Source organism: Palaemon carinicauda, chromosome 33 (genome assembly GCF_036898095.1).
Source record: "Palaemon carinicauda isolate YSFRI2023 chromosome 33, ASM3689809v2, whole genome shotgun sequence".
NCBI classification, from domain to species: Eukaryota; Metazoa; Arthropoda; class Malacostraca; order Decapoda; family Palaemonidae; genus Palaemon; species Palaemon carinicauda.
The window spans coordinates 57678811-57703292 of NC_090757.1; the positions used below are offsets into that span (position 1 = coordinate 57678811).

Sequence of the window (24482 nt, forward strand, 5' to 3'; positions counted from 1 at the left end):
AAGAAGTAATTAACAATTAAAATAAGATATTTTAAGAACAGTTACAACATTAATATAAATCTTTCATATATAACGATAAAAACTTTATAAAAACAAGAGGAAGAGAAATAAGGTGGAATAGTGTGCCTGAGTATACCCTCAAGCAAGAGAACTCTACCCCAAGACAGTGGAAGACCATGGTACAAAGGCTGTTATTATTATTATTATTATTATTATTATTATTATTATTATTATTATTATTAGACAAGCTACAACCCTAGTTGGAAAAGCAAGATGCTCCAATAGGGAAAAATAGCCCAGTGAGGAAAGGAAATAAGGAAATGAATAAATGATGAGAACAAATCATTTTAAAAACAGCAACAACGTCAAAACAGATATGCCCTATATAAACTATTAACAACGTCAAAAACATATGTCATATATCAATTACGAAAAGACTCATGTCAGCCTGGTCAACATAAAAACGTTTGCTCCAACTTTGAACTTTTGAAGTTCTACGGATTCAACTACCTGATTAGGAAGATCATTCCACAACTTGGTAACAGCTGGAATAAAACTTCTAGAATAATGTGCAGTATTGAGCCTCATGATGGAGAAGGCCTGGCTATTAGAATTAACTATCTGCCTAGTATTACGAACAGGATAGAATTGTCCAGGGAGATATAAATGTAAAGGATGGTCAGAATTATAAAAAATCTTATGCAACATGCACAATGAAATAATTGAACTACGGTGCCAAAGATTAATATCTAGATCAGGAATAAGAAATTAAATAGACCGTAAGTTTCTGTCCAACAAATTAAGATGAGAATCAGCAGCTGAACACCAGACAGGAGAACAATACTCAAAACAAGGTAGAATGAAAGAATTAAAGCACTTCTTCAGAATAGACTGATCACCGAAAATCTTGTAAGACTTTCTCTATAAGCCAATTTTTTGTGTAATTGAAGAAGACACAGACCTAATGTGTTTCTCAAAAGTAAATTTGCTGTCGAGAATCACACCTAAAATTTTAAAAGAGTCATACAAATTTAAAGAAACATCAATACTGAGATCTCGGATGTTGAGGAGCCACCTTCCTTGACCTAGTTACAATCATACTTTGAGTTATGTTAGGATTCAACTTCATACCCCATAATTTGCACCATGCACTAATTTTAGCTAAATCTCTATTAAGGGATTCACCAACACCAGATCTGCATTCAGGGGATGGAATTGATGCACAAAGAGTAGCATCATCTGCATATGCAACAATCTTGTTTTCTAGGCCAAACCACATGTCATGTGTATATACAGTAGTATGAAAAGTAATGGGCCAAGAACACTACCCTGTGGAACACCGGATATCACATTCCTATACTCACTATGGTGCCCATCAATAACAACTCTTTGAGATCTATTACTTAAAAAATCAATAATAATGGTAAGAAATGACCCACTCACTCCCAACTGTTTGAGTTTGAAAACAAGGGCCTCATGATTAACACGGTCAAAGGCAGCACTAAAATCAAGACTAATCATACGAACTTCCTGACCACAATCAAGGGATTTCTGTACAGCATTGGAGATTGTAAGAAGGGCATCACATGCTCCAAGGCCTTTACGAAAACCAAATTGCAAACTAGGGAATAGATGATTACCTTCAGCAAACCTATTAAGACGTTTTGCCAGAAGACGTTAAAAAACTTTAGATAATATGGGAGTTATGGAAATTGGGCGGTAATCAGTGGGACTTGAGCTACCACAAACACATTTACATAGAGGAGTAGCATTACCAATTCTCCAACAAGTGCTAAAAGCTCCTCTTCTTGCTAACTTGCGCAAAATAACAGATAACTTTGGAGCTGAGAAATCTGCGGTCTTTATAAAAAACAAAGGAAAAATACCATTTGGGTCTACACCTCCATAAGCATCAAGGTCCATCAACAGAGCTTTAATCTCACGAGATCGAAAAGCTAAACTAGTTAGTTTAGCCTCAAGAAAACAGGAATGAGGAAGTTCAAGTTTTTCATTACTCTGTCAAAAACTTCAGCCAAAAGGGTTGCCTTTTCCTTTGGACAGTGAGTGACTGAGCCATCTGGTTTAAGTAAAGGAGGAACTATTGCATCTACACCAAATAGTGCAGATTTAAGGGTAGACCACCATTTATGTTCCTGAGTTGTACCAAAAAGGGTTTCTTTTATGGTTAAATTGTACTCCTTTTCAGTTGAAGCATAAACTCTCTGAGCAAAAGCTCGAAGAAGCTGAGTATAGTTGTTCCAGGTCAAATCTGATCTGTTACCCTTCCAAAGATGATAGGCCTCCTTCTTCTGTAAATAAGCACGTGTACAATCATCATCGAACCACGGTTTGTCCTTCACTCGGTACCTTAGCACACGAGAAGGGATACGCCTATCAATTATGTTGACTAGATTCTCATTCAAAGGGACAACAGGATCTACACTACTATATAATTGTGACGAATTCAAGCACAAAAGATCATGCAAAATCCCATTCCAGTCTACTTGGGATTTCATATAAATTTTACAAGAGTATGATATATCAGGGACAGGCTGCTCAGTCTTCACTACTAATGAAATCAAGGCATGATCAGATGTCCCGACTGGAGAACCAACCTTACTAGTTATAACGCCAGGGGAGTCAGTGTATACGAGGTCCAAGCAATTACCAGACCTGTTAGTAGCTTCATTTAGAATTTGTTCACAGCCTGATTCAGAGGCAAAGTCTAAAGCTCTTAAGCCATGGCGATCGGTAGGAGAGATAGAACTTAACCACTCCCTATGGTGAGCATTAAAATCACCAACAAAGACAAAAGAAGCCTTTCTATCATCTTCTTGTATCTTAGCCATAATGGTAAGAAGACAATCGAAGATAGAATCATCCATGTCTGGATTCCGGTAGATCAAACACAAATAAAAGTTGTTATGCCTACCACAAACTTTTATTACCTGAATCTCATGACATCCACATTGATAGCAGAACTTATGAGAAGCAGGGTACTCAGTCCTAATATACACCATTCCCCTGGCCCTAGGGATGGCATCACGTTTCAACATTATTGGCTTCTTAAAACCAGTTATAAGGAGCTCAGATGAATGCCTCATATTAGAAACCAAAGTTTCTGAGCACAAAAGAATATCATACTGTCTGGACGCAACTGTAAGATCTTGGATATTTGCATGAAGACCACGAATATTGCAATACAGAAGACGACATTGACGAAATCTAGGACGTACTGGTCTCGGATTTCGCTCAGTGTCTCCAGACAGCATAAGAATTAATAGAAATAAAAAAGAGACATCATACTTAAAAACTAGATTAACAAGAATTATAACAAAAACAATATGTACAGAATTATAAATAAAGTGATTGATGAAACCCATAGACTATAGTAAAAAGTCAGAAAAACTGGTCAACATGGAGGAGCCGATACACCATGCAAGGCTAAATACCCTCCAGGATAGCCACTTCAACTGAAGGGAGGACAGTAAGGATGGTTTTGAGAAGAAAAAGAATCAGAAAAGGAAAAGACAACCTCTTGATAAACCACCAGGCATCCATGACCCTTCTATTAAGTCTGCCCAACACACCATTTCAAAAAAAAAAACAAAACAAAAAAAACAAGAGGAAGAAAAAAAAATAAGATAGGATAGTGTGCCCGAGTGTACCCTCAAGCAAGCGAACTCTAACCCAAGACAGTGGAAGATTATGGTACAGAGGCTATGGCACTACCCAAGACTAGAGAACCATGGTTTAATTTTGGAGTGTCCTTCTCCTAGAGGAGCTGCTTATCATAGCTAAAGAATCTCTTCTACCCTTACCAAGAGGCAAGTACACTGAACAATTGCAGTACAGTAATTAACCTCTTGGGTGAAGAAGTGTTTAGTATCTCATTGTTGTCAGGTGTATGAGGAAAGACGAGAATATGTAAAGAATAGGCCAGACTATTCTGTGTAAGTGTTGGCAAAGAAAAAATAAGCCGTAACCAGAGAGAGGGATCCAATGCATTACTTACTGGCCAGTTAAAGGATCCAATACCTCTCTGGTGGTAGTATCTCAATGGGCAGCTGGTGCCCTGGCCAACCTACTATCCAAGACCGGAGAACAATGGTTTGATTTTGGAGTGTCCTCCTAGAAGAGCTGCTTAATAATACTTCCTCAGCTAAAACCCTAGTTGGAAAAGCAGGATGCTATAAGCACGAGGGCTCCAACGGGGAAAATAGCCTAGTGAGGAAAGAAAAAAAAGGAAACCATAAGAAGTAGTTAACAATTAAAATAACATATTTTAAGAACAGTAACAACATTAATATAAATCTTTCATATATAACGATAAAAACTTAAAAAAGAAAAAAAAAGAGGAAGAAAAATAAGATGGAATAGTGTGCCTAAGTGTACCCTCAAGCAAGAGAACTCTACCCCAAGACAGTGAAAGTCCATGGTACAAAGGCTATGGCACTATCCAAGACCGGAGAACAATGGTTTGCTTTTGGAGTGTCCTTCTCCTAGAAGAGCTGCTTAATATTACTTGCTCAACTAAAACCCTAGTTGGAAAAGCAGGATGCTATAATCCCGAGGACTCCAATAGGGAAATTAGCCCAGTGAGGAAAGAAAATAAGGAAACCACAAGAAGTAGTTAACAATTAAAATAAGATATTTTAAAAACAATATCAACATTAATATAAGTCTTTCATATATAACGATAAAACCTTTTAAAAAACAAGAGGAAGAGAAATAAGATGGAATAGTGTGCCTAAGTGTACCCTCAAGCAAAAGAACTCTACCCCAAGACAGTGAAAGACCATGGTACAAAGGCTATGGCACTATCCAAGACCGGAGAACAATGGTTTGATTTTGGAGTCTCCTTCTCCTGGAAGAGCTGCTTACCATAGCTAAAGAGTCTCTTCTACCCTTACCAAGAGAAAACTAGCCACTGAACAATTACGTTGCAGTAGTTAACCCCTTGAGGGATGAAGAATTGTCTGGTAATCTCAGTGTTGTCAAGTGTATTAACAATACCAAATTGAAAGGGCAGAGAAATGGTTTGAAGCCAGTGTTCATAATGAGCGGCAAGTTTGATAACATCTCCACGTGTAGGATGTCCAACTGGAAATATCATTAACCAAGTTTCTCAAACAAGTGAGAAGGCCATATAGTAAAACAGACCTGTGTAGGGAATAGGACAGTCATGAATGGTGTCTGTTTTGTAATGGAAAGAATATAATTGAAGCCGTCAATAGAAGTAATAATGACACGTAGAAAGGTAAATTACAGCCCATTAGTCCTGCTGATGCCACAGTAGTAGGTCTTAAGTATCATACTTGCTGCAACATTATTCACATACCTTGAGGTAAAAGTGATACCCAGCAGGAAGAAGTGCAAACCAGCATGGGAACCAATGAGCAACTTAAAGTATTACTACAGACTGCGAGTTTTTCAGCAAGATTAAATTTTATCTTTCTGATGGCAGAGTAAAACTTATGGGTGATATTTATGATACATGTTGTTGCTTTCTACAAGAGTATCCAATATCAATGTTACTGAAGCCAGTCTGAACAGAAAAATAGAAGCCACTCAGAATGATGTTGACTTTATCACATCATAAAAAAAAAAAATCTGATCTATTTAGCTAAAAGACCTCAAAGTATGTGGCTGTTGGAGAAGAAGCAGCAACTTCTGGAACCAAAGAAGAGTCTGTGCCCATATTCTGAAATCTATAAAAAAAAATTTTGGCTGTTTGGTGAGTTTTCAATAATGGAAGACAATGTACCATCTGTGGTGTACAATTTGATTGAGTGTATCTTAGCAGGTTCCCCATTCAAAATCATCCTGTGAATTTGATAAAAGTTTTAATGTTTTTCATAGGAATGAATGAATGATTTGAAGTTCTCTGGCATCCTTTTGCATAGGGAGCGAATCAATATTGCTCAAACTATCTTGTATAAAGTAGAATCTTCTAGGTAAATGTATAAAACAAAGTCAGTAGATTATAACTTCAGATAAAGGGCTACAGCACTTGAAAATCTTCATGTGCTATATTTTGGTATAAAGATTAAATCTTTCATCCACAGTAAGCCTTTGATCAATTTCTTCCTTGCAAGCAGTGTGAGTGTTGATTATGGTGGGGTTTTATGTGTAGGAACAAAGCTGTCAAGGGTTGTGCTACGCCAGATGGCAGAAACAAATTGTGTATACATGGTAGCTGATATTCACAGGCCAAGAAAATAATCTTTGCTATTGACAACATAGGTTTTGAAGAAGATACAGTGGATGGAAAGAATACTCTACATTGTACAGGCTTGGTGTCATTCCAGCAAAAGTGTGATCAGGTTACACTAATGCACTCAAGCCTGCAACTAGAAGCACCAAGAGGCAGTATGTCACTGAAGAAGCTACCAAGCACCATAGTTTACTTATTACCTTACTCAGTAAAAGGGGAAACCCAAAGCCAAAAGATTATTAAAAGCACAAGTAGTTTCAACTATTCATGACGGGTACAGTTCTTCAATAACCTGAAGAGAAAGATATCACTAGCCGCATTGCTCAGGCAATTTACAGATCAGTCCATCAGAGAGTAGGGTTCCCCTGCTGTATGGGACCAGAAAAGCAGGCCTTAAAAAAATCCGAAGCCATTGGTTTGTCTTTGGAATGACTGGTGGAGACAAGGCCAGTGAAAGTTATTTTGGTAGCATTGTGGATAAAGCCACAAATGAGATGAAAAAGTCCATATTCTTACATGGATCGGGTATAATTCACTGATATACAAAAATCAGCAACATCTTACAAAAGTTCCTGTTTTACTTCTCAATACAGGTCCTGCATGGACTTTTACATACATGCTCTCAAGCTGCAAATGTTGATTCCAAACTGAAAAAACAAATGGACCTTACATAGTGAAGAATTCAGTACATTTATTTTTTTTTCTTTTTTTTTGCACTTTGTGTGCACTAGGATCAGCCATTGAGAAGAGCGGCATTATTATTATTATTATTATTATTATTATTATTATTATTATTATTATTATTATTATTATTAGTTAAGCTACAACCCTAGTTGGAAAAGCAAGATGCTATAAGCCCAAGGGCTACAACAGGGAAAAATAGCCCAGTGAGGAAAGGAGATAAGGAAATAGATAAGCGATATAAGAAGTAATGAACAATTAAAATAAGATGTTTAAATAAAAAGCATTAACTACATTAAAACATATTTCATTTATAAACTATAAAAGGACTTCTGTCAGACTGTTCAACATAAAAACATTTGCTGAAAGTTTGAACTTTTGAAGTTCTACTGATTCAACTACCCGATTAGGAAGATCATTCCACAACTTGGTCACAGCTGGAATAAAATTTCTAGAGTACTGTCTAGTATTGTGCCTCATGATGGAGAAGGCCTGACTATTATAATTACCTGCATGCCTAGTATTTGGAATAGGATGGAACTGTCCGGAAAGATCTGAATGTAAAGGATGGTCAGCATTATATATATATATATATATATATATATATACATATATATATATATATATATATATATATATATATATATATATAAAATCTTATGCAATATGCATAATGAACTAATTGAGCAACGGTGATAGAAATTAATATCTAGATCAGGAATAAGAAATTTAATAGACCGTAAGTTCCTGTCCAACAAATTAACATGAGAATCAGCAGCTGAAGACCGGACTGGAGAATGATACTCGAAACAAGGTAGAATGAAAGAATTAAAACATTTCTTCAGAATAGATTGATCACCAAAATCTTAAAAGATTTTCTCAATAAGCCAATTTTTTGTGCAATTGAAGAAGACACAGACCTAATGTGTTTCTCAAAAGTAAATTTGCTGTCGAGAATCACACCTAAAATTTTAAAAGAGTCATACAAAGTTAAAGAAACATTATCAATGAGGAACCACTGTCCTTGATCTGGTTACAATCTTACTTTTAGTTTTGTTAGGATTCAACTTCATACCCTATAATTTGCATTATGCACTAATTTTAGCTAAATCTCTATTAAGGGATTCAGCAACCCCAGGTTACATCCATTCCGCCTTGGTTGATTAGCATTATTAAGGAAAACGATGTAAAACCAGAGGGCAATTCTAGTTAAGTGTCATTGTTAATATTTTTATATCAAAAGTAATTGTTATGTTGGCACACTGAGTGCTATTGTTATATTGTTCTTTTATGCGAAGTTCTGATCATAATATAACTAGTCTCAAACATTAGAAACCGTATCTCCTTCGCGTTTGTATTATCCCAAGTTAAATCTCAACATACAGACATTTTGACATTAAATGAAATTGCCCTCTGATTTTACAACGTTTTCCCATCTGTGCTGTAATTTTATTTCCAATTAATTATATCGAAACTGCAAACTTCATCTCTCTTAGATATATTTTTAGTTTGTTCACGGGTTATAGTCTTTCATGAATATGGTTCATGATTCGAGATGAGATTCATGAGAATAATGTAAAGTATCTAAACGCTTACATTAGAACATACTGGCTACACAGTACTACATTGAATCCCTCTCTCTGGTTACGGTTCTTTCCCTTTGCCTACACATACACCGAATAGTCTGGCATATTCATTACAGATTCTCCTCTGTCTTCATACACCTGACAACACTGAGATTATACAAAATATATCAAAGATATATTTCACATTTATTGTTTACTTGACAGTATGTTATTTCTCTTTTATTTACATAAACTCCCGGATACCTTTTAAAATATTTTGTTTATTGTTAAGCATGGGATTTAGGAGTTTATGTTTTGAGTTCCTTCTACTTCTCATGAATCGTAATCACCAAGTTGTAATTAGATATTTAGATTTACTATCATTACTTTATTGTGGCTAAAGTTCATGTTCATAAAGTTAATTTGGCTGATTCATGGTAAATGTTTTCTTGACTAACCTTTTCAAACTCAAAGCTATAAACGAAATGACAAGTTTAGCAGAGGCGACCATAAAATGTCTCGAAGAAGAGGTGACGATATAACTGCCAAAACGCAGAAGAGCAGTTGTGACTCGAAGACCAGAACGACAGGACCTGTAGTTGAACCATCTTACATGTTTTCGTGTATCAGCCGATCTGCATATAGTCTTCATGGATCACAAGAGCTTAATGGTATAATTAATATGAAGATTTACTATTAAGAAGTTTGCCGAGGACAGCTGCCATTAACGATGAAGGCGAAATTCAACAAAACTACCGAAGGATTTGGGGAGAGAAAGGAGACGGGTTTTTAGCAGTTTGGAGGTAAGAATCGAGTTACATTTACGCGTGTTTCAGTCGATTTTCAAATTGCTTATATATGAACTTAGTCGGTTCATTAACCTAACTTGCACGTCCTATAATATATTACCTGATAGTTCGTGATATTTAGAAGGAACTTGATAATTGTTATTAGTGTTATTTTCTTGTGAACTTTTGTAAAACTCAACGAGGTTCAAGTATCACAATTTAAGATAATGAGTAACTCGGTTCTTTCATATATTAACGTTAAAAAACTTCTAAAAACTTTAGACTGGGCTATTGAGCTTGCTTACATTTTGGCTAAGTAGACTAAGCACTGGGAAAAAACTTATACTGAATTTTAAGCTAGGCATTTAACCTAGTAAATAACTTTAAATCTTTACCAGGCTAGCCTAAAACTTAGCTAAATACTAAGAATATTACGGTCTTTGCTATCTAATTTATTACATTTTATATATTTACATTTAAGTAAAAACATTTAAGGCTTACGCCTTGGTCTAAACCATAGATGGCCATGACCTTTATTATAGATATTTCATTGTAATTGTCAGGTTATGGAAAAATTCAATGGTGACCATGTTGTGCTGGAGTGGTGTCTGGCGTAAGGTCATCTCTCCAAGAATATAGCACGGTTTGGAAGGGTTACAGTGCACAAAGGACAAGGATTCTCTCAAGCAAAGGGATTAAATTTTTATTTTCCTCAGTTATAAATATTCTATTTCATTTTGACTGTTGTAATTAAATATAAATTAAACGATTTCTTTAATTTACCCTGTCACCATTAATTTATAAATCATTGCATGATTCAAGTAAAAAGTTTTTCCATAGAGATTACCAAACCATTCTTCTTCACCCAAGGGGTTAACTACTGCACTATAATTGTTCAGTGGCTACTTTCCTCTTGGTAAGGGTAGAAGAGACTCTTTAGCTATGGTAAGCAGCTCTCCTAGGAGAAGTACACTCAAAAATCAAACTACTTGGGTAGTATCATAGCTTCTGTATCATGGTCTTCCACTGTCTTGGGTTAGAGTTCTCTTGCTTGAGGGTACACTCGGGCACACTATTCTATCTCATTTCTCTTCCTCTTGTTATGTTAATGTCTTTATAGTTTATTTAGGAAATATTTATTTTAATGTTGCTCACCTTAAAATATTTTATTTTCCCTTGTTTCCTTTCCTCACTGGGCTATTTTTCCCTGTTGGGGCCCCTGGGCTTATAGCATCCTGCTTTTCCAACTAGGGTTGTAACTTAGCAGTTAATAATAATAATACTAAGTTTGATGCTCTTGTTTCTACATGGAGTCTCGTAAGCAAGTTTCTAGCGATTATCGGTCACCACTTTATATTGCTATTTTTTCTCAATTGAAACAAATATTTTGTATATACAAAATTTATAATATCATTTGAATTTATGTGATTGTTATTCTTAATCTCAACTTTATTAATTGATAAAAATGCTTAAATTTTATGGTGACATCTCTAAATCTAACAATGTTTGCAGTGCTAAGAGTCTCTTTAGACGACGAGAGCATGGTAACGCCTTCTTGGACATATAATTGCTCCCTAAATAATAATGATAATTTATTTATTGATCATTGCAAATTTTTGTGATGTATATTTTTAATATTACTATGGGGAAAAAGGATACTTAGTTCTAAGGTTCATATTTAAACACCGTCAACAAAATTTCTTGCTCCCTTTTAGTGGCCATTCCCCACTCCCTGTGTTCTCGCATCTCAGTCTCGCCAATCGCGAGATCATCGTACTGGGGCTTTTTGTAAACACTGGATTTTGTTTACTTCGTATTCTCATATAACATCTTCGTAATTACACTATCTGGTGCTGAGGTCTTTCATATAACGGATCCAAGTGGTAGAGATGGCTACCGCCACAACGCAAGTCGTGCAGGGTGAGTAAATATAACCAAACTCTCTTAAAATAAAAAATAACATCGACTCCTAAATAATGAGCTGCGTCTTGTCGAGCTTCTTTCATTGACCCTTTATTTCGGTAAAATTTTGGTTTTGTATTGAACTTTTTTCGTTTAAACCTCTTCAGGGAGCTTTAATCATAAAGTTTGTTTTATTTTATAAGTATTGTCTCCCAAAATATAGGACAATATGATACAAATTTAGCGAGATGTGGTACTAATAGGAAATTATTAAGGGAGAATATTAATATTTCCTATGCAGCTAAATCCTTTCCTAATAATTTTGTACAAATAATCTATTTTTGTTGACCTGGAAGTGCATGAAAATATTTTACTAAGTTATCTAGGTTAGGTTAGTAGCCTGCAACTGCTCTCCATAATTATTCATATGTATGGATGTGGTTCAAAGTAAATCAGTATGTACCGTATTCAGTCACATGTTTTGTATTATTCATCTTTGATACAGCTAATGTAGTATTCTGTTACTTGCACAACGATTATAGGCAGAGCTAATTATGTCATTGCGGTAGTTACAGTGACAGAAAGTCTTTCGGAATGTCTCAAAAGTTACCAAATTTTACAGCGGTGACAATTTTCCACCTTTTTTTCCGTCTTTTAGTGTTGTTACTGTTAATTCTTATATTTTATTTTAATTGTTCACTATTTCTCATATAGTTTATCTGCTTCCTCATTTCCTTTCCTTACTGGGCTATTTGTCCCTGTTGAAGCCCTTGGGGTTATAGCATCCTGCTTTTCCAATTTAGGTTGTTAAGCTTTTAGTTATGGTGTTTAAAGCCAATATTTTAAAGTCTGGGTATAATATGATTTATATTTTTTGACTTTGGTATAATTATTAGGCCAATTGACTCCTGTTTGCAGACAAAGTTTCTTTATCTAGTCCTATATTTTCTCAAAGTGCCCCATCGTTTGCTCAAGAATTTGTGAATGGTGTTAAAAGTTATGGATACGATTCATCATCATCTGCTCCTACTCCTATTGACGCCTATTCTAGTTGTCAAAACCAAAATCACCATATTTAATGATGAGAGTACAGTACTGATTTTAATTGAAAATCTTTGTAACTCTGAAAATTAGCACTGTCAACAAATTCTTTGAACTCTAAATTCACTGTTAACTGCTTTTGGTTAATCGTTTTACAATTTACATGAGTTCTGCGTCCTGTTGTATGAATACTGCAAACGCCATTATCACGAATGCCTTTCTGAATTTTGGGATTCCAATCTGGAATTATATGGGTAGTTGTACCTGAAATAACATATTTATCCCTTTCCCAAGGTATTGAATATAGATCACAATTTCTGTCGGTTAATACATTGTTGTGGTCTATAAAAATCGTAAATCTTTTTTTTCAGCTTCTCTTACCTTGTTAATTAATAGATACAAGGTTGCTATTAGCAGTAGTCTTTGTATCAACATTTTCAATATCGTTAAAGTGTAAAGCAATCTCACTTTTCTTATTAGTGACATTACAGTATTTAGAGGTGTTGAAGACCTTATAACTAAGAAGTTCCTTCCCTTAATTTCATGATGGTTTCATTCTTTATTTTAGGAATCGTCTAATAATTTTGTCTCTTTTTTTATGGAGATTATCAGTTCTAGAGTTAACTTACAATGAATCGAAATTCATCATAGAATTTTCTATTTTTAATTGTCCAGTGAAAGTTTAGATTCAGCAATTCTAACATTTCATTAATCCTTTTAGCATTACTTTCAGTGTTAGCTTTATCTCGCTAATCAAGGCACTGTCTTATTCCAGTAATCATGATCAGCTTTTTTTCATCTTTTGCTATACTATAAATGCTCTCTGATAATGAATATAGGACAGTGCTCTATCATTTACTGTATATTGTCACTAATGCCATCTAGAGAACCTCATTTCTCTTGGTACCATTCATCACAATCACATCAAATCCAATCTTTCCCTTTTACAGATTCTTAGGTTGGACAATTAAACTTTCTCTTTTCCCATTCATAATGCTTGTTTTATCTGCTGTTTTTTTTTTCATTTGACTGGCTAATAATTTTTCCGTATACTGTACTACAGAATTAGTTTTACTGGGAAAAAGGTCTTATGTCCTCAAAGAGAAAGAAAGAGCACAACTAGCACATCTGCCTTTGAAGGATTGGGGAGGAGTCTAATATGAAACTAGTAGGTGGAGAAAAGAACCACAACTAAATTGCATAGACAAGATATGTATCCAGTGAATGAAATGCTGGATAATAAGTAGAAAGAATGCTTAGGGTTAGTAAGTTTATCTACCCATATGCTATTAAGATGAACTTGATGCACTATGTGTAAGAACACAATATCTTACTGTAGGTTAAGTTTTGTCATGGGGAGCATTTGAAGTTCTCTGAAGAGTAAAGGCACATGTGGCTGGTTCTGATTAAGGAGTGTGGGGTTTCAATGTTTACATGGTCCAAAGCATAGGTAAAGTGTTATCGGTTTAGTATTCTCTAACCTTCCAAGCTTACGCTTGTGCATTGTCTAGTCTACTTTCCCAACCCTAACTTAAACCTTGTGTGCTGGTTCCATCTTGACAAATGGGTGGGGACAGTTACTCCTTTTGATCATCCCTACCTAACCTTATGGGGCCTTAACCTACTTTACAGCTAGCATTTAATATAATTTGTCAATGTTGGCATGGCATTTTATAAGAATTAAATCAAGGTGGGGACTGAATGCACAAGATTTTACTAAAGTTATAAAATTCAGTTAGTCTGCTTTATTTGTAGTTTGATCATACAGTACTGTATTTGCAAACCAATTTAATTATTGATCAGTCTTTCAGTTCAATGGAATTATACTTACAGTAATATGGAGGTAGCCAGACGACTTGATGTCCATAAACTCTGAATTTTTTCAAATACGTAATCAACTTTCCAAGAGTAGGTCTTCGATTTTACTACTCTGTCATCTCTCATTTATTTTTAGTTCCGTAACTGAAATACAAACCACGCTTTGTTCCGTAACCGAAATACAAACCAAGCTATTTAAATAAGGTATTACTTTCGGCGTAGCTGAATGACGAGCCATTAGATTTTTAACGAGGGTTAACTACCCCCTCGCTAGTTAGCAGGGGGTAGGGGAGGGGTAGCTAGCTACCCCTCCCCCTTCACACACCGGTGAACTGATCCACTTCGCTTTTGGCTCAGGTGATGGTCAGACGTGTTTGCTCTCACCCTCGAATTGACAGCCTTAATCTTTTTTGCTTTCTCTTTCAGTTTGTGTGTTTGGAAGTTGGCCTCTCTCCTTATGCGGAAATGCCCTTGTTTACCCGACCGCCCTTGTGGGACTTATATGTCGGCGGTCGAGACGGACCCTCACACCTTGTGTCCGTTCTGCAGAGGTCAACGGTGTGATAAGGATAAAGTGTGCAGGGAGTGGTCTACCTCCCAGTGGGAGAGGTTTTCCCGGTGACGGAAGAAGAAGTCTAAGCGGGATCTTTCTCCGTCAAGGGTTTCCTTGAAGAAGGAAAATTCCAAGGACTCTTCTTCCGTTGCCCGAACCTCCTACGAAGGTCCCGCTCTATCGGTCTCTCGTGAGAGGCTGTCGAGTGGTAGCGTATGCCGTTCTTTTGTTTCTGTTTATAATGATGCTTTATTGCAGCTTTGGGCTTCCTTGGGGCTTAAGGGTTCGCCCTCCAGGGAAGCCCTGTTTGACTTGATCCAGTTGGGCGCAGCTGTCAAACGGTCGCCGGTGATAGCGGAGGTTGACCCTCTGTCCATCGTCGACGTCGTTGTGGCAGAGGCGTCCGACGGGTCGGGTCAAACCCCTGCCTTGGGTGCTGATGTTGCTGAAGGCTCCGTTCCCCCTCCGAACATCCTTCGAGGGAGGAACTGAGTCCAACGGTCTCTCCTGCAGGTGATTCTCCCCCTCGGGGGAGTTCACTGACAGAGACTCCTCTTTGGAGGACCGACGATGGTGTTCCTGCTCCCAGAGGACGTATCCGTCGCAAGGCTTGCCCTCCTCTTCGCTGTAGAGGTCTTCCTTCTCCCCACAAGGGAGTTAGGAGGCGCCTCTTCGGCTCCTTGCCATCCCCCGCACAGGATCCTCCTCGTCGTGAGTTGACCGTTGCAGCCGCATCTCTGGACCTCTCTGCAGATCGTTCGTGATCTCCTACTCCTGCCAGACCTGCTGATCCTCCTTCACCGTTCATGGCAGCTGATGCGCAGTGGACGCCCTCGCACCCCGTTATCCAACCGGCAGCGGTCCCTTCGGGGCAAAAGGGCTTGTCTCACAATGTGAGCAAGTCCCTTAAGTGCCAGGTTTTACCTGCGCGCCCACGATCTCCTGCGCGCAAGCCTTCTCCTGTTCCTGCTGTTGCTGAGATTCGTCCTGTGCCGGAAACAACGCGCCAGCGATCTCCTATGGCAAAGTCGACATATCAGCGCGCTCCTGCGCGCCCTGATCCTGATACGAGCCACGCGCGCCCACGATCTCCAGCTCGCCAGCGAACTTCCCCTGCGCCCCAGCGCGTAACTACGCGCCATCGCTCGCCCGCACCCCCACGATCTTCGGATCTGGGCGTAGGAAGGAAGCCTCATCCTTCGCCTTCTCGCCAGCGTTCACCTGCGCGCCCTCGGAACTCGCCCTCTCGTCAACCCTCGCCTACGCGCCATCGCGCGCAGTCACCTTCGTGCCCACAGGTTCCAGCTCCTACCGTGCGCACTTCCAGAGGTCGACGGGACACAACGCGCCCAGGAGCGGTCTCCTTCACGCGCTTCTAAGCCTCCTGATCCTGCGCCCCATCTGTCTTCTCCAGATCGCGCACCTGCACACCAGCGATCTCCGGCGCGTCCGCTTGCCCCATCGCTTGCGCGCCATCACTCTCCAGCACGCCCACGAGCCTGCTCGCCCACGCGCAACCTCACCTGCTCGCCCACGCGCAACCTCACCTGCTCGCCCACGCGCAACCTCACCTGCTCGCCCACGCGCAACCTCACCTGCTCGCCCACGCGCAACCTCACCTGCTCGCCCACGCGCAACCTCACCTGCTCGCCCTGCGCGCCATCGCTCGCCTGCGCTCCGTTGTTCACCTACGCGCCGTCATTCTCCTGGTCGCCAACACTCGCCCGCGCCTAACGTCGTCGTCGTGTTCCCCCCCCCCGCAAGCGCAGAACAGCGCACTCGCAGGAGGAGGGGAGGTCTTCAGAGAGGTCTAGGCACCAATCTTCTTCCCTTTAATTTCAGGCAGGCCCTGTGGTATCTACTTTGAAGGATCGCCCGATCCCCTTCCCTCCAGCGGGAGTCTCTGACACTGCGTCTTGTCAGTAAGCAGCCATGGTTTGGGTCCCTTATCAGAGCTGTCGTCCAGGCTGTTAAGCTTGCCTTTGCTGATTTGGGTCTCAAACCAACGGCAGCTCCGACCCCACGGAAGAGGAGTAGAGATCGTGGTGATTTCTCCCTGGGTCAAACTGGCTCCTAAGAAGTCTGTAAGGAAGGCTCCTTCCCCCCCCCTCAGACGTTCTCTCCTTCTCCTGTGGACAAAGCTTTTTCCGTTCTCGGGAATCTACCGAGGTAAGACCTTCTCCCACCACACCAATGGGAGAAACCCCACCGCGAGTAGGAGAATCGTCCCGTGTTTTGGCGGAGAAGAGCCCTCAGACTTCGTTGCTGGAGTCCTGCATCCCTCCTAGAAGGGAACCAAAGGACTCGAAGACAATCCCGAAGTCTTCTTCCAGGATTCGACCAGAGCCAGCGAGACCCCAGGAGAACGTCCACGTGTCCCCCCCAAGTAGAGCATCTGGGTACAGGAGACTTTGCTGCCAGTTCACCAGGAGGAGAGCAGCAAGAGTTAGAACATGCCTTCTGGCAAGTCTTGACTCTGATGAGGAATCTCAACGGGTTCAAGGACCCTGAGATCGCCCCTCGTGAGGGCAAGGACACGGTCCTGGACTGAGTCTTTGGCACTCAGAAACCCACTAAGGCCAGTGCGGCTTTGCCTTGGTCCCAAGGGGTGAAGAGTGCCAGGGATAAGGTTGAGGGCCAGCTCTCCGAGCTCGCCTCCTCCAGCCGTTCCACTGCTGGCAACAAGCTCCTCCCACCTCCTCGTGTCCAACAGAGGAGGTATTTTGAGATCATGGAGGAGTCTTGTTTAGCTCTTCCACTCCACCACTCTGTGGAAGAGCTTACCAGGGGAGTCTCTCTTGAGAGAGACTCCAGCCGGCAAGTGACATTTTCGGCAACAGAGATCCTGAGTCAGGAGAAGGTCGCAAAGTGTGCCATGCAGGCCACTTTATGGCTGAATGTCTGGCTGGGGTCTCTTGGCATCCTGCTGTGATCCGAGGATCTGTCCAAGGAGAGCACCAGGAAGGCCCTGGAGACCTTCCTCCTTTCGAGCACACGCACCATTGAGTTTCTGGCCCACCAAGTCTCGAACTTGTGGGTAAACTCGATCCTGAAGCGACGTGATGCGGTGACCGAGAGGTTCCACTTGAAGGTCCCAGCCGTGGATGTCTGCAAGCTCAGACACACTTCCCTTCTGGGAAAGAGTTTGTTTGAGCCCAAGGATGTGGAACAGGCAGCTGAGAGGTGGAGAAAATCGAACCAGGATTCTCTTCTCCAAAGGGCTCTTACAACAAAGCCCTACAAACCTCCAGCACCTCAACAACCTCGCCAGTCCAAGACGACGAAACCGGCAGCGGCAGCAAAGACGACGGTGTCCAAGCAGCAGCCCTTTCCTGTCAGAGACAAGAAGGGCAAAAAGTCCTCCAGGGGAGGCAAGGATCCTAGAGGGAGCGGCCGAGGCCGCAAACGCTAGGATTGTCAATCCCCCTGCATGTCCACCAGTGGGGGGATGCCTGAAAAGTTGCGCATTCAGGTGGCAGCAACTCAGGGCCAATTCCTGGACGATCTTTGTGATCAGTCAGGGATATCGCGTCCCGTTCATAACATCTCTTCCTCCCCTGACAGCGAATCCAGTGTCGTTGAGCTCCTATGCCATGGGATCGGCAAAGGGGCTAGCCCTACGGGCAGAAGTCGAGACCATGCTGAAGAAGGATGCTCTCCAGGAGGTTGTCGACGGCTCCCCAGGCTTCTTCAGTCGACTCTTTCTTGTAAAGAAGGCGTCTGGAGGCTGGAGACTAGTCATTGACCTCTCAGCTCTGAACAAGTTTGTCAAACTAACTCCGTTCAGCATGGAGACAGCAGACACGGTCAGACTTACAGTGAGACCGCAAGACTTCATGTGTACACTGGATCTGAAGGACGCGTACTTCCAGATCCCAATCCATCCGTCTTCCAGGAAGTACTTAAGATTCAGCCTAGACAACAAGATCTACCAGTTCAAGATGCTGTGTTTCGGTCTCTCTACAGCACCCCAGGTATACACCAGTGTTCACCCTGATCTCTTCGTGGGCACACAGGATCGGCATCCGTCTCCTCCGTTATCTGGACGACTGGCTGATCCTGGCAGACTCGGAATCGACCCTTCTTCGACACCGAGACAAGCTTCTGGGAATTTGCCAAGATCTAGGGATCATGGTAAATCTCGAAGTCTTTTCTGCTTCCATCTCAACGACTGGTATATCTAGGTGTGGTATTGGACACCAATCTCCACAAAGCCTTTCCATCAGACGACAGGATAGCAAGGCTGAGGAGGGTCGCAGATCCTTTCCTCAGACGAGAAGAGCTTCCAGCCCAATCATGGTTACGTCTCCTAGGTCACCTTTCCTCCTTGGCCCGTCTAGTTCCAAACGGCCGCCTCAGGATGAGATCTTTGCAATGGCGGCTCAAGTCCCAGTGGAATCAAGGCAACGATTCCCCGGACATTCTGGTCCCTATGGGTCCTGCGGAACAGACGGACCTTCAGTGGTGGGTGACAGACGAAAACCTCCGAAATGGAGTGGATCTTCTCGTCCTCCCCCCGGATTTGATGCTGTTCTCGGACGCTTCAAGAAAAGGGTGGGGGGCCCACGTTCTGAACCACAGGACCTCAGGCCTAAGGTCAGAATCAGAAAAGTGCCTCCACATAAATCTGCTAGAGATGAAGGCCGTATATCGAGCACTTCAACAGTTCCAACAAACCCGGGCGGGTCACTCCGTGGTGGTGATGAGCGACAACACCACGGTAGTTGCTTACATCAACAAGCAGGGAGGTACCTTTTCACAACAGCTATCCCATCTTGCAGTAGAGATTCCGAGATGGTCCGAAGTCCACTCGATCACACTAGCGGCTCGCTTCATTCCAGGCAAAAGGAATGTGCTCGCCGACAGTCTTAGCAGAGCATCGCAGATAGTGAGTACCGAGTGGTCTTTGGATCCTCTAGTAGCCAACAAAGTTCTGACTTTGTGGGGTTCCCCGACGGTGGACCTGTTTGTGACAGCCTTGAACTTAGAGCTTCCGCTGTACTGTTCCCCAGTCCCGGACCCCAAGGCACTCTGGCAAGATGCCTTCCAACAACGGTGGGCCAACATCGACGTTTATGCCTTCCCACCGTTCTGTCTGATGAGAAGGGTGCTCAACAAGACCAGAATATCGGTCAACCTGTCAATGACCCTAATAGCTCTGCTATGGCATCATGCAGAGTGGTTTCCGGACCTTCTGCAGCTCCTTACAGAACTCCCGAGAGAACTTCCTCCGCGACACGAGCTACTCGAGCAACCACGCTGCAACATCTTCCACAAAGCCGTAGCATCGCTTCGGCTTCACGCCTGGAGACTATCCAGCATCTCCTCACAGAGAGAGGCTTTTCGCAACAAGTTGTGGAAAGGATGTCTCGGCACCTGCGAAAGTCATCCGCAGGGATCTACCAGGCGAAGTGGAGAGTCTTCTGTGGTTGGTGTCGTGGAAGGGGTATCTCTCCCCTCGATGCCACTATTCCAGCAATCGGCGAGTTTCTTGTGTATTTGCGGGAAGAAATGCGCCTTACAGTCTCGGCAGTGAAAGGCTATCGCTTAGCCTTAAGCCTGACCTTCAGACTTAAAGGAATGGACATTTCCTCCTTGCTGGAACTTTCTCTACTCATACAAAGCTACGAGCTTACTTGCCCTCAGTCGGAAGTGAGATCTCCTCCATGGAACGTGGTTCGAGTCCTCAGGTCTCTTAAGAGACCTCTGTTCGAACCATTACGCCAGGCTTCTGATCGTTACCTGACTTGGAAGACGGTGTTCCTACTCGCATTGGCCTCGGCCAAGCGAGTCAGCGAACTGCATGGTCTCTCGTACGACATCACCCATTCAAGGGGATTGGGGGAGGTAAAGTCCGGGTTCGTCCCTGAGTTTGTGGCTAAGACTCAAAATCCTGGGATTCCGGACCCACGGTTCGACTCCTTCTGGATTTCGAGTCTCCGTTCTGTAACAGATGACCCAGACCACCTCCTACTGTGCCCAGTAAGGAGTCTGAAGCTCTATCTTAAGAGAACAGCTGCAGCTCGTCCTCGAGTGCGAGCATTGTTTGTGAGCACAGGAAAGACGAAGAGGAGGGTCACTAAGAACACCATCTCAGCATGGATTCGCAGGATCATCCCCCATTCCCTGAATCCAGACCCTCCTCCGTCACGTCGCCCTATAGCACATGATGTCATAGGCATCGCTACGTCCCTGGCATTCAAGAGAAACTACTCAGTGACGCAGGTTCTACAAGCTGGGGTCTGGAAGCGTCAAACGACCTTCACAGCCCACTACCTGCAGGACCTAACCCACAGGAGGCTCGATACGTTCTCTATCGGCCCTGTGGTGGCTGCACAACAGCTGGTCTAAACCTCAGGCTCCTTATTGGACAAGTAGCAGAAGGTTGAGGGCATTGTTACCCGGTTTTAGTCTACAAGAATGAAAAAGTATGCCTGGCCCTTACTCTTTTCTTCATCCTCCCCTCTCTTGGGGAAAGAAGCATCCTGGGTTCTCTGCGCAGCTGACCTCAAACCACTGCAGGTAAACCATGCCTCCTTGTGTTCCTAGTATTAAGATAGTACTGTCGCGTCCCCCATACCCTGACGAGGTGGTATTGGGAACGTCCTATGCTAGAATTCCATCTGAAGTATTCCAAGTCAATTTCCTATGACGAGTCACACTTCATTCCTTCACACACAAGCTTAAGTAGGCTGCATGTTCCTTACAGAGCAAGGGATTTGCGAGGTGCAGGGACTCCTCATCTCGAGTACTACACACTCGGATTCTGAGTCCCCGGGCAAAGCCAAAGCCAGTAAGGCTGGGACTTACCACCCTACCTAAGGGTTAAGTCACCCTATTTAAATAGCGTGGTTTGTATTTCGGTTACGGAACAAATGACAAATTCGTAGATAATTTGTATTTTTCCTAACCATACAAACCTTGGCTATTTAATCATACTTGCCCGCCAGCCCTCTCCCCCGTGAAGTCCTACCTCTAAACGAAGTGAATCAGTTCACCGGTGTGTGAGGGGGGAGGGGTAGCTAGCTACCCCTCCCCTAACCCCCGCTAACTAGCGAGAGGGTAGTTAACCCTCGTTAAAAATATAATGGCTCGTCATTCAGCTACGCCGAAAGTAATAGCCTATTTAAATAGCTAAGGTTTGTATGGTTAGGAAAAATACATTACAGTGAACCCTCGTTTATCGCGGTAGATAGGTTCCAGACGCGGGCCGCGATAGGTGAAAATCCGCGAAGTAGTAACACCATATTTACCTATTTATTTAACATGTATATTCAGACTTTTAAAACCTTCCCTTGTACGTAGTACTGTTAACAAACTACCCTTTAATGTACAGAACACTTAATGCATGTAATACAGTACCCTAAACTAAAACAGGCACAAATATTAAAGGCGACTTTATATCATGCGTTTCCTAAACACGCCAAAAAGCACGATAAAAAATGGCAACCAATGTTTTGTTTACGTTTATCTCTGATCCTAATGAAGAAACAAATGCATTTACACATCTGTTTATAGGTTAGTTTTTGCATCAATTATATTGATTATTCAGTACAGTATGTTGATTTGGTTATTACTAATGTTTTACTTAATTTTTCCTAGGACTTCCAAATGAAATTTTTTTCTTTATGACGCCGCCTGAAACGACGGCGTCATAAAGTACGCTCAGTAAACAAACTAAGGAATTTAACCCGCATGATGAAAGTGATAAATAATGATATTACAGTAAAAGCTTTATAAAATATGTTATTACAAATATTATTTACCGTATCTATATAAAATCATACATACGTAGCAAAGCAGGAAAACAATCTACGAGAGAGAGAGAGAGAGAGAGAGAGAGAGAGAGAGAGAGAGTTGTTTTACATACGTAAATGTAAATTTTAAACAAAACAAAAATAGCCCCATTTCATATAAAATAGATTACAAATATTTTACTTTTATCATATTACAGTAGTCTGTATAATACTGTAAAGTTCAGTACAGTATGTTGTTTGTTAAAGTCGTGGCGATGAAATTCTCACGAAACAAAAACACGCCATTTGATTACAACAGCTGATTCTCTCTCTCTCTCTCTCTCTCTCTCTCTCTCTCTCTCTCTCTTCGTGTTATACAATACTTACATTTAGATGAAGAAACTAAAATTAGTTTTCTTAGTGTCAATTAAATACGAAATGAAATAATTAGGCCGAGTCTACATCCATTTCAATCATAGCCAAAAATAGGGCATCCGATTTCATCAGCAAACCACTATTTTTTGGGAAATATCATTTTATTCTAGAAAATTGCCACTCTTTAAATAGTTAATTGCACATTAAGAAAGCGTGTACTTTTGTTTTTAAATTTCGGGTGTGTTTTTAAAAATCGAGTATTGTTGACTTTTTTTTTTTTTTACTTTTGGCTGTGATTAGATCAGCTGTCATCTAGCTGCCGCTCTTGAGTGTGTACGAATACACTAACAAAGTATCATTTATACCATTTCTTAACTTATTCAAACCGTCTACAGTATACAGTTGATATTACATAAGCACCAATGTGTTATAACCTATCAAATTTTTTTGTTTATTACATTTAAACCCCCCCCCCCCTCTCTCTCTCTCTCTCTCTCTCTCTCTCTCTCTCTCTCTCTCTCTCTCTCTCTCTCTCTCTCTCTCTCTCTCTCTCTCTCTCTCTCTCTCTCTCTCTCTCTCTCTCTCTCTCTCTCTCTCTCTCTCTCTCTCTCTCTCTCTCTCACACACAAATGATATCTTTGTTGCTCCTCAAAGTTTCATTTATATTGAAAATCAATCATGATTCAATTTTCCTTACTTTCTCCAATCTCGCACCATCGGTCACATCGCGGTATTTTCGATATTTCCGGAAAATCCGCAATATATGTATAGACATGGGTTATGAAAAAAATCCGCGAAGTGGTGAATCCGCGATGGTCGAACCGCGAAGTAGCGAGGGTTCACTGTATATACGAATTTGTCATATTTAATATGGGTAATTACTTTCCGTGTAGCTGAAATGACAAGCCATTAGAATTTTAACGAGGGTTTACTACCCCACTGCTAGTTAGCGGGGGGGTAGGGAGTGTAGCTTGCTCCCCCCCCCTCCCCCCCCCTCACACACACCTGTGCTGAGCTCACTTTGCTCTCGGCTCGGGTGCTAGACGGACGTGTCCGCTGTCAACCTCGCCCTCTTTGACAGCCATTTAACTGATCTTTTGTTTGCTTTTTCTTTGATAGAGTGTTTGTGAAGTTGGCCTCTACGATGCGTAAGTGTCCCGGTTTACCTGACCACCCTTGTGGAACTTATATTTCGGCGGTCGAAACGGACCCACACACCTTGTGTCCTTGCTGTAGGGGCCAACGGTGTGATAAGAGTAACGTATGTGGTGAGTGTAGGGAGTGGTCTACCTCCCAGTGGGAGAGGTTTTCCCGCTCTGCCGGAAGAAGAAGTCCAGGCGGGATATTTCTCCTTCGAAGATTTCTTTGAAAGGAGAAAATCCCAAGGGCTCTTCTTCCGTGCCCCAAACCTCCTCCTAAGCTCCCACTCGATCGGTTTTCTTCCGAGAAAACTGTTGAGTGGTAGCGTAGGCCGCAGTTCTGTTGACCGATCTCGGGGTTTGGGAGAGGGAGTTGCCTCCCATAGCGAGGCAGCTCCTCCTCCTCCCCCGGGGGAAGAAATTATTTTTGATGTCAATGTAACTAATCATGATGTGTTGCAGCTTTCGGCTTCCTTGGGGCTAGAGGGTTTGCCCTCCAAGGAAGCCTTGTTTAACATGATCAAATTGGGAGCAGCTGTCAAACAATCGCCGACTTAAGCAGAGGTCGATCCTCTGTCTATCGTCGACATTGTTGTGGCAGAGGCTTCTGATGAGTTGTATCAAACCTCTGCTCCTGATATTGCTGATGTAGCTGAAGGCTTAGTTC

The 24482-nt window shown here is 41.7% G+C and overlaps 1 protein-coding gene across 1 annotated transcript in view; it reads left to right on the forward strand.

Annotated features, from left to right (window-relative positions):
- Positions 1–11005: 11005 nt before the first annotated feature.
- Positions 11006–24482, forward strand: part of tgo (Aryl hydrocarbon receptor nuclear translocator homolog tgo) — a gene marked incomplete in the record, with an annotated part of 397786 nt that continues 384309 nt past the window's right edge. The window contains 1 exon segment of the mRNA XM_068357026.1: positions 11006–11171. Coding sequence (XP_068213127.1) covers positions 11141–11171 — 31 coding nt within the window.